The sequence below is a fragment of the Lottia gigantea genome (genome assembly GCF_000327385.1).
Source record: "Lottia gigantea unplaced genomic scaffold LOTGIsca_35, whole genome shotgun sequence".
Classification (NCBI taxonomy): domain Eukaryota; kingdom Metazoa; phylum Mollusca; class Gastropoda; family Lottiidae; genus Lottia; species Lottia gigantea.
Genome location: NW_008709190.1, coordinates 1,556,218 through 1,571,463, shown reverse-complemented (window position 1 = coordinate 1,571,463; position 15,246 = coordinate 1,556,218). Strand labels below are relative to the sequence as shown.

The 15,246-nt window shown below is 31.3% G+C and overlaps 2 protein-coding genes across 2 annotated transcripts; one reads left to right on the top strand and one right to left on the bottom strand.

Annotated features, from left to right (window-relative positions):
* Positions 1 to 2,261: 2,261 nt before the first annotated feature.
* LOTGIDRAFT_216912 (hypothetical protein) lies at positions 2,262 to 10,424 on the bottom strand (the record flags this gene model as incomplete). The annotated part of the gene is made up of 14 exons (XM_009058704.1): positions 10,262 to 10,424; positions 9,754 to 9,848; positions 8,968 to 9,064; positions 8,224 to 8,344; positions 7,468 to 7,633; positions 6,891 to 6,974; positions 6,471 to 6,577; positions 5,672 to 5,771; positions 5,110 to 5,205; positions 4,189 to 4,359; positions 3,654 to 3,747; positions 3,214 to 3,272; positions 2,834 to 2,939; positions 2,262 to 2,387 (listed from the first exon to the last, which is right to left on the bottom strand). Coding segments are annotated over exons 1-14 (1,485 nt in total), but the record flags the coding sequence as incomplete, so codon positions are not given.
* Positions 10,425 to 11,312: 888 nt separating this feature from the next.
* LOTGIDRAFT_55894 (hypothetical protein) lies at positions 11,313 to 13,039 on the top strand (the record flags this gene model as incomplete). Its single annotated transcript, XM_009058601.1, has 4 exons — positions 11,313 to 11,528; positions 11,826 to 12,037; positions 12,329 to 12,459; positions 12,849 to 13,039. Coding segments are annotated over 4 exons (750 nt in total), but the record flags the coding sequence as incomplete, so codon positions are not given.
* Between the last annotated feature and the right edge of the window lie 2,207 nt (positions 13,040 to 15,246).

Here is a 15,246-nt window from a genome sequence, read left to right as displayed (position 1 = left end):
TATTGGTATATCACCAGGCCCTACTGGCTTTCAGTGTTGACTGTTTTAAGCATAGTTTTCTAGTCTTTGTATGTGTATCTAGAACACTTATACACATTAACTTCTATTTGCACCATAAGGATTCTTAGTGTCTCCTTCAATGGACTAAATGATGCCATAAATTTTGAAGTGATGCAAACTTTCTGGAATTACGGAATTCATTATACGCTCCAGGTACCCACGCACAAGCTAGAAAAACCTATTATGAACTCCTTTTAGCCATGTTAAAGGGACAGGTAGGCCATTTTTTTTACCATCCTACTTTTCTCTCAGAAACTGTAATTTTTTAGCTGAGCTAATCAGTTATAATGTTCACAGCTCCCCCTCGATATTTGAGCCTTCAAATCCTATGTATCCAGAATTATCTGCGTTTGAATGTCAAAATGACAACTCATCAGTTTAAGATACTCTGTGATATATAGAAATAGTGAGTAAAATTCCTAGTTTGAAGTATTTTTAAAGGAATTATGTAATTTTCTTACATTCTAGTACTTCTGAAGACAATATACATATATTAAAGACAAATCAATCCCCCCAAAATGGCACACCCGTACCTTTAATGTGTAGCTGTTTGCCCCAAATGAATGACTTTCAAAGGATATACCAATTTTAATGGTAAAAACTTGGAACAACACAATATATAGTTTCAAGATGATTCTTTTCTATAATTGTCCGTATGTAAATAGTTTAATTTTCTTGGATCATATCCATAAGCCTTAACACGACTGTCTGATACTTTAGCACTCTTCTGTACATTTGATATTTTCTTTTCACTATTCTGGTTATCTTTCTTAAATTTCCTGTGTAATTTTCTCAATTTCGCCCGTTTTGACGTTGGCTGAGACTTCATCTCTTTCCTCTTTTGTTTCTCATCAATCTTTTGTTTTACTTTAGCTTCTGCCTCAGCCAATGCCTCTGGATCTAAAGCTTCTCTGTAGAACAAATATGAAATGTTAACGATCAAACTTCATAGAAATATGAACAGATTGGTCTGTTAAGTTGCAAGCGCTGCCCCAATTCCATCCAAACACAGCTGATGGTAAAACTCCTTGCTCTAATATCGATTATAAAATATAGCAGTGCACAATGAGGTACATTTTAAAGAGATTACTCTATAACTTGGTAATAATGGGATTTTTATATCCAAAACACATGTCCATATCATGAACAAAACCTTTGTGAAGGAGAACTTTAACTTTTCTCAAGAAAACAAACTAATGTATATTGTGTTTATCAAATTTGGATCTAACAATTTAGGAATTGACAAGTTATCTTACCTAAGAGTTGGCATTAAATTAACCTTTTTCATGACAGACTTTCCTCTTTTCTTATACTTAATTTTTTCTATTCTTTCTTCTTCTTCAGTTCTATAAAACACATTATTAAAATTATTAAGGAACACAGAAAGGGGAACAAATTTGAAATAAATGGAATTATTTTTTTGTGAGAACAAATTCGAAAAAAAAAAATATATATATCACTAGGCAGAAACTTGTTGACCTCTGAAATGACCTTCAGAAATTCAAAATGGCAGAGAAAAGAACAGAAGAGTAATTTTGAATGTGATGTATCAGGTTCTGTTCCCTTTGATTGAAGCCAGAATTGGAACTTGTGGAACCTGTTAAGAATTCTCCAATCAAGCACTATCCAAATGTGTACCTATATTATGTGACTATTACATGGCTGCAGGTAGAAAAGTTCAGAACCAATATTTTCTGACTCTCCTATCATACATCAAAATAGCAGAGACCAGGTAAAATGAGCTATCTGTTGACTACCAAAAGGATGAAATTATTATTTATATACTTACAAGTAACGTACAACATTTTGAGCTGAGGCCCATTTATTTAATTCTTTATCTGGAGCTGAGAGAATCTACAATGGACCAATTGTCAAGTATGAATTGAAATAAAATATGCACAATGTAAGGTTCTTGCTTTAGATCTATTTGCCAGACAAGACAACTCAGACAAATCAGGGATACATATGAATAGAATACAAAATGTTTAAAATAAAAATCTTTGAAGGCCATGGTTTGTCAGTCTCAAGAAAAGACGAGTCGCCATTTTAACTTTTTTTGATAATTCTGTACACACATGGATTCGAAGGCTCAAATTTTAACAGTACAGGCTTAGCTACAAAAATTCTTGTTGTATGATAAAGTATGATTGGTTTAACAAATGGGGAAACCTGTCCCTGTAAGAAATATACATTTACCTCTTCCACTGTTAAACCAAAATCATTAGCTTGTGTTTTTCTATATTTATAACGACAAGGTAAATCTCCTATAACATCTTCAAAATCTAAATTATAATATTCATCAAAATATTCTGGAAATGACTTCTCAGCTGAAAGAAATTACCATGATTATTTTCATTAAATCATTACGCATCTGACTTTTACATCTGGAGTTCGGAAGATCAACACTGATTGGAAGCACTATCTTCACAGTGTCAAGCTATTATGAACTTTGTCTTATACCTTGACTTCAATACCACCTTTCTTGTATCACGGAATGCAGCCATTTCATTGAATTGTGTGCTCGCAAATACAGCCAATCAGAGCCCTTGACATTAAGATTTTAAACAATATGGCTTATGGTTTACAGACATTCCGTCGAAGACTCTCATCTCGGTAGCCTAATATCCAATCAAATCGCTGCTTTGACAAAATTCCATGATACAAGAAAGGTGACTATTGGTGGGATTATAAAAGAATATAAATTTGCAAATTGAAATTATCTACGTGCAGACGCAAGTGAAAATTTTTTCATCAAAATATAAATAACATTTACCAGGATCAAACACAGGCTTCTTTTTCTTCACAGCTTCAGTAAATTTAGACTTCTTTCTCTTTTTCCCACTCCTTAAATCTTGACTTGGATCATAATCTGCATCCATCTAAAATATATATATATCATTCTTATGGATTACAATTACTAACTTTATTTGTTTCAACCAGCCTTCTCTGGTCTTTATCAAGCAATGAACGAAAAAAAAAGTTGGTTGTTATCCATAAGAATTGTCTTATTATTTCCAACACCTTTACTAATTGCCATTTCAAGATTATAAAACTTAATGTATTAAGCATAGCTCCTGTATAGCCAAGAAACCAGATAATGACCATTCTCCAAAAACAACAGACATTAAATGACATTTGCTGTGTTATACTTACATTAAAATTGGATTCATCATCATCACCAATATCATTATTACCATTTTCACCCCAATCCTCTGAAAAACAGACCACAATAAACTCTTTCAAATTTTTTTTTTTAACCAGATACTGAAGCAATTAGAGTTCACATGAAATGAACATTACCAAACATAAACTCAATCAAAATAAAATACTGGCATGGAAGTCATTTCTTATATAGAAATCTTTTCATCCATCAAAATTTTTTTTAGTGCTTTCAATCGAGAAAACAAATGGTCTGAAAAACAGAAGAATTTCTCTAATAAAGGAAGTCTTGGATACCGCTAAAAATCAAAATGCAATTTACATTTCTACAATGCCTTCTACATAGTGAGGAGGTAATTTTCTGATTGAGCTGACCAACAAAATTTTAAAAAATTCATCCCTAATGATTTAATAGTAGGTAGAAATAAACAAACCATTATAGTTCATATCTTCAACTTCATCATCTTGAAAAACAGGTTTAGTCTCTTCATCATTTTCATCATTATAATAATCATCATTAAATCTTTCCTACAGATGGACAAATAACAATTACAAAATAGCTTAAGAGGAATTCATAAGACATTTTCTATATAAGTATGTAGACAATCTTAGAGCTCTTTTTCTGGCCTGCAATTTGTGATTTAACATCTGGGGTTTCTATAATACCAGAAAAATGGGTCATGATTCTGATATGTTGCATCACTACATGAATAGTCTTTGTTGCCGACACAAAACTTGAGTAAAATCTTATGTGTGCATGAGCTTCAGAGATATTCATGTTGCTGCCAGAATGCAAAAAATCAAGACAGTTTAATATTGCCGACTGTGTCATCATCTGTAATATCATCTGCAGCTGGTTGTTGAAATTCTTAACAAAATCTAGTTGGCGACAACAATTGCTGATAAAGAAGAATTGTAAGTTGGGTAATTTACTGGCTAAAGAACAAAATATAGTATCTTTATTCTTACCTTCATCATTTGATCATGTTTTTCAGGATCAAAATCCCCTTCTAAATCTTCATCTGTAAACCCAACTTTATCATTACCAGTAACTTCTTGAATTTTCTTGATTTTAGCTAAAATTTCTTTTCTTTTACTAGCCTTAACTTTCTCTATTTCTTTTCTTTTCTCTTCTTTATGCTGAAACATGAATATATGAGAAATATGTAGAGGGCAGCACTGGTTTACATACTAGATCACTTGGTTCTCAATAAAAACAATACCAAGATTCCCCAAAAATCTATCAAGCTGCAACTTCTGACCCTTGCATGGGCAAATTTGATACAAGACAAGAACTTTCAAAACTTGTGAAATTCATTAATAATGAAAATTTAAAATATTTTATCTATAGCAATCACAAACAATTTAGAACAGATAGACACGGGTAACAACAAGATACATTTGATACTTGTGAAACAACACCAATGACAGAATAATCCTTTATCGGCATTTAGGGGTAGAGATCAGATTAAATAAAAGAACACAATTTTATGGTATACTACTCCTTAGTTTTATTACACACTGCATTTAAACAATCTACATTGTCAGTCGAAACGTAGAGTGTAATAAAACTAAGGAGTAGTATACCATAAAATTGTGTTCCGTTATTTAAAGAAAGAATTGTAAGACAAACTATATGTCAGAACTTTCAAGAACATTTCAAATTACAAGATCCAGGATTTTCTTCTCAAAAATGTGATAAGAATAAAATGAAATTCAGCAATTTTATTGGATAATAATCAAAAATATAAATCAATCTTAAGGATTGACTAATTAGATGCCTGGAACACTTAAAATCATCTGCAGTCAAGTTTTTCCAGAATAAGGCCAGTGTTTCGACTCAAATAGCTCATTTACAAGTAAGTGAAGTATCCTGAATAAAATATCTACCTTGATTTTTCTTTCTCTAACATCTCTATTTTTATCAGCCCGTCTGGTGTCTTTTCTACGTACACTATCTTCTATTTTTCTAGGATATGATGGTATCTACAGATTGTATATACAATAAATCAAAACTTTATCACTTAATTTGACAAAGCTTACCGGGACCCTGTTTTTCAAAATTTCGTATGCTTGAACTTGCATGTTAAGTAAAGAAAAACGTTATTTTTGACGTTATCAAATCGTTAATTTTTAGCATTTAGGCTACGCTTGTATGTTAATCTACGATATTTTGAGAAACAGAGTTCAACATTTTCTTATTCATACTGATTTTGATGATATTTCACAAAATTGCAAAAATGTCTTTGATGGGGATGTGCCTTCATTGGTTGAAAGTTTTTAAATCTATAGATATTTAAAAGTATCAAAATTTTCAGAATTTAAATTCAAGGTCTAAGATTTTAATAGCAAAAAGTTCTAATATTAGCTCCATCAGTTGCAAAGGGAAATATATAAACGATTGCATCTTTAAATCTTTTGATTATTCTAATTTTTTGTGATAAAAACCTACCGTTCTGCCACCTGGTTCTTCAAATCTGTGTTTATATTTTCCCACTAGTTTACTAAAATCTTGTCTTTCCTCATTTACGATTTCTTCATAGGTAGGTAACCTATAACAGATGATTTATCAGTCACTTAACAAAAATTTATAATCTTTGTCTTAACTTATAGACAGTCACTCAGGTTATTATCCCTGTCTAAAGTTACATAAAAAATAGTTACAGTGTGCAAGAAGGGAAATGTTGAAAGGACAGTGGTATAAGCCTACTCTTTTTACAATTCCAACTGTAGTGGGATTTTTAACATGCGCCCAGCCTATGGCACACTCAGCCATCTGTTCATCAATCTGTACATCAATCTGTACATCAATCTGTACATCAATCTGTTTATCAATCTGTTTATCAATCTGTTCATCAATCTGTACATCAATCTGTACATCAATCTGTACATCAATCAGTACATCAATCTGTACATCAATCAGTACATCAATCTGTACATCAATCTGTTCATCAATCTGTTTATCAATCTGTTTATCAATCTGTTTATCAATCTGTACATCAATCTGTTTATCAATCTGTTTATCAATCTGTTCATCAATCTGTACATCAATCTGTACATCAATCAGTACATCAATCTGTACATCAATCAGTACATCAATCTGTTCATCAATCTTTACATCAATCTTTACATCAATCTGTTCATCAACGTCCACACAGATAAAATCAATAAGGTAGAAATAAATGAGTTATACCATAAGATTATATAAAAGACCCACAAAAACCGTAATTATTATCAATGGATTCATTTACCTTGTTTCTTGTTCTTTACTAATATAACGTTTATTGAGGAAAAAATCAGCCAAGAATTTTTCATTTTCATCTAAATCTGGTTGATTCCATAGTTTTTTCAATGGTTTCTGAAAGGCAATGTCATGTACTAACACATAATATCTTTTTTTTAATCTCAATATCAATATTGTATCCATGCTTGTTTCCACCGGACCTAATCTTGACATGCGATTTTATCATTATCATTAGTGTAGCTTCAAGACATGCAAAAAAAATATTTATGTTGCCATTTTACTAAGTTGTTACCTTTATTTCTTTGTGTTATGAGCCTCGTTCTGGATTCAATATGGCTGACGCATGAATAAGATCTATTAAGCCAATAGGCCAACATTAAACTGTGCCTTTTAGCAACAGATTTGGGATTGAAAATGATCTACTTACCAAATCTTTTTTAACATGTTTATCATTGTCTAATGAGTGTTTCTGGCCTTTTAACCAATTAATATATTCAACGTCTTCTTCTTGCTACAAACCATAAATAATGTCTACAAATTGCTGGTAGATATCTGATACCTATTTATCACTATTGTGTGAGCAAAGCGAAATTCTTCCTTAATTTTTGAGAATTGGAATATCAGCCTCAAAATAGTACTGATAATCTTAGAATGTTTTTTGCATGGATAAACATATAATCTTTTGTAAGTTTACATTAGGTTACAAGAAACACATTTCTCTCCTAGAAATTTCCACCAAATAAAGTTTAATGTTTTGGCTGAAAATTGTCTTCTGTAAAAATAATTTTGAAGACACAAAGATTAACAGTACCATTTGAGGCTGTTATTCCAATTTACACTTAAGTAATGGAAAAATTCAAAAAACTTTTTACTTTGATCAAACAATAAGTTTGTCAATCTTTTTGGAAAAGGAATCATCAACTATTTTAAACGTGTTATTTGGATTTTAAAATGAAACTGAACTAAAGAATTAGCAGGAAATAAATATCTATAATAAACAATACCTCCTGATCTTCTGTTTTGACACGTTTCTTCAGGAAGTCATCACCAGAAGACTCTTCATCATCGGAGGTAATAAAAGCAGACTTTAAACTGTTTTTAATCTCAGATTCAGCTTGTGTGTTGTAAAGAAAAGATGTTGATGGTGTTTCTTCCTCTTCATCTATAATTCTGTTAAAAACAAATCTAGCAGACATGAGATTGTAACTTTTTGAAACAAATATATCATAAATAAAGATTCAAACTATTTCTCTTGTTAAAATAGAGTGAGTCCTCATCAATCAGGTATCACAGATGTTTCATAATTTGACTTTTTTCACAAAATGTATGTAAGCTTGGATTTGGGTCACATTGGTAACTTCTGTAATTGTTGCAGGCCAAATGGACTGACATGGAGAAGCATCTAGTCCTTTGGATGGGACCAAGGCCTCATGAGTACCACAACAGCTGGAAATGGAAAGCAAATAGGCTAATTCCATTGTTCTGGCAAAATTTCAATCTTTGCATTTTGCCTGGAATTTCTCATCTTCAGATGTGAAAAATAACACATGGAACATTTCATTTCTTTTGATGAAATAAAGGAGGTTCTTTTTAATCACAAATTTTTCTTCATATAAACTGATTATTTTTACAACAAAATAGTGAATGTGAAAATATAGACAGAGGTGACAGTTGTCATCAAAGTTTACGTTTAACCCAGGCAAAATCCTTTTTACATTTTTAAAGGGCATGAGAAATTAATACCATAAAGTTATTCTTACCCTCCCTTTTTCATTAAAACTTCATGCTGATAATCTTTCAACAAATATGGTTTATCTTTTTTAGATTTTTTAACTTTTTTTCTGTCATCAATATCTTCTTCTTCTTCTGAGGAACTGGATTCTGTGAAATATCAATACTTTGATTTTAACATTTCAGGATTATATGCATGTTCCTTAAGCAACTGTACAATTATTCACATCTAGCTGATCATTATCATGTAAAGTTGCTAAAGGAACATGGATTATATGTTAATGTAGGCTGATTAGGCCAAAATGAAATGAAATGGAAATGAATGGAGTTTTACGCCCTACTTTTCTGCACCATGTGGGCTAATGAAGACGGGCAACGCCATGCAGGGTGCAATGAGGGAAATTAGCCTGCTTTTTTTCGATTTCCAACTGTCGAGGGATCTTTAACGTTGATTAGGCCAAAGAAGTTAAGCAACACATGTAGTGAACAATGATGGAATTTGTCCTAGACAGCAGCTTTAGTCAAATTTTCAACTGCAATGGAAACTTTAACATGTACAGTCTATAGCATACACAACTTTCCCATGTGAATGACTGGAAGGGTTTTCATATTGTCAGTCCCTTTGACCTACATCACCAATAGGGGAAACTAGGTTGAAATATTGTCCTGTCCTATGATACAATCAAACCATACCTCTGCTCTAGGATTCATGCAGTGAGTGAGAATATTTAGCTCACAGTAAGATTTAGAAAGAAATAAATTAAAAATATTACCATAGAACTTGGCATTCTTATCATGAATTCTTGGATCATTTGTTTTTAATGCAGCCAAAGTACGAAACCAATCTCTATCCAGCTTAGATGACATAGCCTAAAACAATTATTACAATGTAGTATCTGTACCAAATCATTCCTTTGTATCTTACATCTGTTAGTATTTGTTTTACCTGATGATAGAGCACCCTGAGTAGCATGAGGCAGAAATGAAACATGTCTTTGGGTGTTGACATAAGTACAGTACCATTAAAAGGGACAGAAAGGCTGTTAAAGGGATTGTAAATAGGTTTTCTAACTCTTTTATGTGCATCAGGGACATTGATAGCATCAATTTTCACCATTCCTATTTCAATATTTAAACCTACTAAAACTAAGTGTATGATGACATCACTAATCACTAGTGATAAAGCAAATTTTGCGTTTAGTGCATCATCAAAGACTTCTTTTTTGTTGGAATTGCAGAAACCACAGACATCTGAATGAAAATTGGAATAGTACAAATTGATGCTATCAGTGTCCCTGATACACATAAAAATTTTAGAAAACCTCTTTAAAAAAAAAAATTCTGTAGTTTACATTCTCTTCACTTCTTTTTTCTATTAATATCCACAGTGCAATAACTACATCGCTGATATCTGTTCATAGGAATGTTACTAATTTTTAGAAAACATTAGATTTTATTTCTGACAACTGGTACAGTTAGCTGCTATTTAGCTCTATCACTCTATTCACACAAAATTACTTTTTTTTTATAATGAGGAAACAGGCATCCACATTGTTTACCTCAGCATTTTCATCTTCTGATTCTGAAGTGGAATCATCATTATCTGAACCAGATTCTAGATCAAAATCTACATCTTCTTCAATATCATCAATTACTGTAAAAGGCGAAAGACATTGTACGAATTGAAAAATCCCTGTATAAAAGTATATATTTCAAATTAAACAAAACTAAAGGCTGAAATTAACTTTTTCAAATATTCCATTAAAACTTGACCACTTTGAAAACTTCATTATTGTCACAAACAGGCATACCAAGCAAGCCTTTTTTCACCCAAAGGAGTGTCTATCAAACTGGGGGTGCACATTACATTGTAAAATGTGACAAAAAATTGCATTTTTCACCAGGGGTTGGCTCAATATTCTTGTTGCTTATGGATTTATGAATTTAGGATTTTTGGTAGGGGTCGGTGATTAGGAACACTAAGTTAGAAAAAGTAAACTCAGCATTCAGTGACTTATAATGAAACATAACATTGTAAAGATGTTTCAAAAACAGGCCTACACTCACATTCCTTCACTTCCCTCTTGTTTTCCTCTCTTTTCTGAACCTTTTTAGATGCATTTTTGGGCATTTTGTGAGGTTATAGATGAATAAACCGGAATATCACTTAAATCAGAAAATCCCCATGTGTTTACAATTCTTTTTCTAACGTTCGGTTAGTAAAACATACTAGGTCCCAGTTTATGTTTTTAAAAAACGAAAAAAATTATATTCATGATGAAAGAAAAATATAAGAAAAAAGGATTAATAGAATATACGATTTAATGCATTGAATTTTCTTTTATTGATGAATTGTGACTATAAAGTTTTTGTATTAACTGTGGACTGAGTAAAGAATATATTTTCGTCTCGTGTTTAATATTTTGTTCGGATAATTTTACAATAATTTTGACATAGCATGTAAACAAACATGGCGTCCTACTTCAGGATTTTATTGAATCAGAGACAATTTTAATGATTAAAACTCAAATAGAAGAAGAAAATGGGTATTTCAAGTATTGGAAACTCGCCCCTTATTTTTATCCTAAGCTCTTTCCTACTTTTGGCTTTTTATGGCATATTCATATTGTCTTATTTTCCCCATAAACATTCCATAATAGACAACAATAATGTTTCTGCTGTAAATAATAATAATAATAGTAATGGAGTTGAACATTTTGAAGGATACAAACATGTGGTGTTGATTGTGGTAGATGCCATGAGATATGACTTCATTTCTGATTCTCAGACTCCAATGACATTTATTCAATCTCAAATAGATAAAGGAAATGGATTGTTGTTTAAAGCCAAAGTTAGTCCACCCACAGTCACCCTACCAAGAATCAAGGCAAGTAATTATTTGGAATTTGGACCCTTTATAAATGGAATGCATAGTTGATTGGTCCATTAATAGCATTTGACACTGGAGTTTGCCTTGATTTCCTGGAATGAAATAGGAAGTTTTTCTCAACAAATAAAAATTTTATTATTAAAAAGAAACATAATTATGATTAATCAAGCATTTTTGATATAAAAAGTTATGTTACATGTGAATTATTTCCTTTGTTTAATTTTGTATTTTCAGGCATTAACTACTGGAAGCATTCCTGGGTTCCTGGATGTAATCCTGAATTTTGGATCTGATTCTTTACAAGAAGATAATATTATAACTCAGATGAAGACTGCAGGGAAGAAAATAATATTTTATGGTGATGATACTTGGGTTAGATTGTTTCCACAACACTTTCATAGAGAAGAAGGAACCACTTCATTTTTTGTTTCTGACTATACTGAGGTACTTTAAGATTACTTTTCGAAAGTAGTACTATGTAAAAACTTGTAATGTAATCCATATGGTTTGAGTTTTGGAATTAATTAGTTTACCATGTGAAAATTATCAACCAAATATTTTCAAAATGAGTTGCACAATATAAGCAGGTTCCAATGCTTAGTATCACTGGGATTCACCATTGCTTAAGGTGTAAATATATAAGGTGTGGTCCACACCAAATTATAAAACCATGAACATTTTGAATTTTAAATCTCTCAAATTCTTATAATTACTGACTTTATAGTTATATGTATATTGTAGGTAGATGATAATGTTACTCGTCATTTAGAGAAAGAGTTAGACATCCTAGACTGGGATATGATGATTTTACATTATTTAGGATTAGATCATATTGGTCACATGTCTGGTCCAAAAAGTCCGTTAATTCAACCTAAATTACACGAAATGGATCAAATAATTGAGAAAATATATAAAGGTCTGAGTAAAATGGTAAGAAAATGCTTAATTTTTTTGTGAATTTATAATTTAGTTCAATGTTCATCTCTTCAAAATGTTCAATTAATACGTGTAAAACTTCAGTATGGATGCAGGCTGAAATAGGTCAGTTGTCTAAAGTTAGCTTATAGCATGTTTCAGGTTCTATTCTAATATTTCAATTTTGCTCTTTAATTGATGTATTATGGAGCCTTATTTTAAAAGTAAAAATATTTTGTTCTTGTTTTTGCATTGGTTATATAGCTTACATAGACCTAGATAAAATAATGATATTATATATCAATTTGTGTACAGGAAAGTGAGGAGAGTGTAATAGTGATCTGTGGTGATCATGGTATGAGCGATCAAGGTGGACATGGTGGGGCATCACTATCAGAAATTACTGTACCTGTTATATTTCTATACCCTTCACAATACTCCAGAATCCACTTTCAACAGGGTAATTATTGCTCATTTCATATAATGATATACTTTAAGAAAATACAAAGAACTGGAAAGTGCTCAGGAAGCATCAAGAAGTAGCATGACTTTCAGTCATTTAGTTAAACAAGTTCCACACTTAAAAATGTTAAAACAGAACCTGAAACATGTTGCAACTCCATAATATAACATTGCTTTACAATTGATGTAATGAGCACTATTTTAACAGTGAAAATAATTTGATGAAGCTCTGAGTAACAATATGTTTCAGGTTTTGTTTTAAAATTTCCATATCACTCTACAATTGATATGCTGAGCACTATTTCATCTTTGTATTAAGATTCCAATATTTTCATGATTGTAGTAGACTGTATTAGGCCTCAGATGATAAATTTTCAGGGAAAGTAGAATCTGATATACTACAAATAGATCTGGCGCCAACATTAGCTGCATTGACTAATATTCCAATACCAGTTAACAACCTAGGAACTGTTATACTGGAGTCATTATATCAATACAACCCTGTGCAGTCTCTCAATATACTGTATCATAATACTCTACAGATAGCTGATTTGTTAAAGTTCAATAGCCAAGATTATGTAAATAGTAAGTTTTTTGTGTATTTTAAAATTTGTTGGCATACAAAATAACTATAATGTAAAATAGATACTTGTTACTTTCAATCACCAGCTCAGCTCAGTGGATTTGATTCCTCCTCAAGTTAAAAAAAAATTGTTGCTTTCGAGAGTCAGTCTGGTCTTTCACCCTCTATTAACCACTTATATACAAGAGCTGGCAGTATTTGCTTCATCAAAACTTCCTCTTGAAGAGTCCATTAAAAAAATGTTGTTTATTTATTACATACTAATAAGTTAACAACTCTGGTGGTGGACAAATATGTCCCATGGACCTGTTAGCTTTCAAGTCTTAATACATCTCTTCTGAGAGTCCACATTTCTTCTAATATTTGGACTTGGGCACATGGCAAAATCTAAACTTGTAGCAGAAGTCAATGAGAATATTTTACTGTACAAAAACTTTCAGCTCAGTTCTAGATGATAAGAGACCATGTTGGTCTAAAATTTATATCTTATTCTTATTTTGAATTAGATGCAGGGTATATATTGTACACAGAAACAAATAGTAGATACAGAAAATGGCTAAAATCAAATGACACAAGCAAGACAAATCAAATCCAGCCACTGTTAACATCTTATAAACATAGTATAGAGTTAATGACAGAGGTTATTAAAGAATCTTCTACTAATTATGATCTTCATGGTATTTACGTAGCCATAATCTTTATTTGGTTGGTAAGTATCTTATATTCTCTCAAAAAGTTTCAATTTACTCATGGGAATTGGAAGAAAGGTATATAAGACTAGTGTCATTGCAAATTCCCCTCATCGTACACCCCTATGCATTTATACTACAGTTTGTTCATAATTTTGCTTTGATTTAGAGTTAATGCAAGAAAACATTGCAAAAGTTTGGGCAGTCAATAAGATAATTCATTCTCGAACTTTTCATATGTTAGGTCAAAAAATCTTACAATAGTGTTAATTGGTGATGAGAACGCAGTCTCATAAAAGCACTGGCCTAGGTCACAAAGTAAAAAAACTCATGTTAAAATAAGGTGCAAAAGTTTAGAAATATTAGAAAGTTAATTATGCATGGCTAAGATTAAAGTAACATCTTGGTAAAATTTCTGAAAAATAAGAATAAGTCTCCTGCAATAATATTTAATAAAAAAACTGATAATAAATCCTGTAATATGAAATCTTTTATGAACAAATAAGCATACATTAATAATTAAGCAAAAACAAATTTGGTAGAAAATTGGTAAAAAATCAAATCTTAATTTATTTGTGTATTAAAAGATTGTTGAGGGACAAGCCTACCATGTTAATATTACTGAGATTTTTATTTCTATGGGCCTGGATAAAAAATTATGGAAATTTGTGTCTGTCTAAGTCATCCTCTCTCTCTCTATTTCAGATGTTTATGCTACTTATACTTCAAGTTACTAATCAATCATACAACCAATATACTAATTATAATAGTACTATCATTATTTTTGGAATTTCCATTGGTATATTTGGTCATTTATTAGTATGTACTAGTCAATACAGTAGTCCGTTAATTTGTTCTACAAATAACATGCTATCTATATTGGTACAGCTGTGTATGGTACTTGGTTTAGTACTATTTCTCTGTCTGATTTCCATGAAACATCGTTGGAATAATTTTTCAGTACTCAAGGTAAGAATTAAGTAAAATACTTTGTACTTTTGATGATGTTCTTCATCCTTGAAATTGAATTAAAGTGGTTGTCTGATTTCCGTATTTGTGACTTGGAGCATGAAATACTTAAAGGGACAGAAGTGAAATTTTTTGGACCAAGTGTTCTAAGGAATAGAAGACTCGCAATCATACTTTTGTCTCAGAATCTGGAATTTTTTAGCTAATCCAATCTGTAACAATGTTCAGAACGTCAAAAATTAACAGTTGTTGAAAGTTATAAACACAAGACATCTTTTTTGAGACACTGCCATATATAGAAAAGATATCTATAGAAATAGGCAAAGAAATTCCAAGCTTGAGATATTTTTGAAGGAATTATGCGATTTCGGTACATTTTAGTACTTTTGAAGACTATATACCTATATTCAAGACTCAAATCAACCCCGAAATGGTGCATCTGTCCCTTTAAAACTGCATTTTATCATGTAAAGGAATATGATATATTCCCTTGTGTTTTTGTCTTCTTTATCTAAAATTTTATTTTTCAGAAATTTATAAAGTT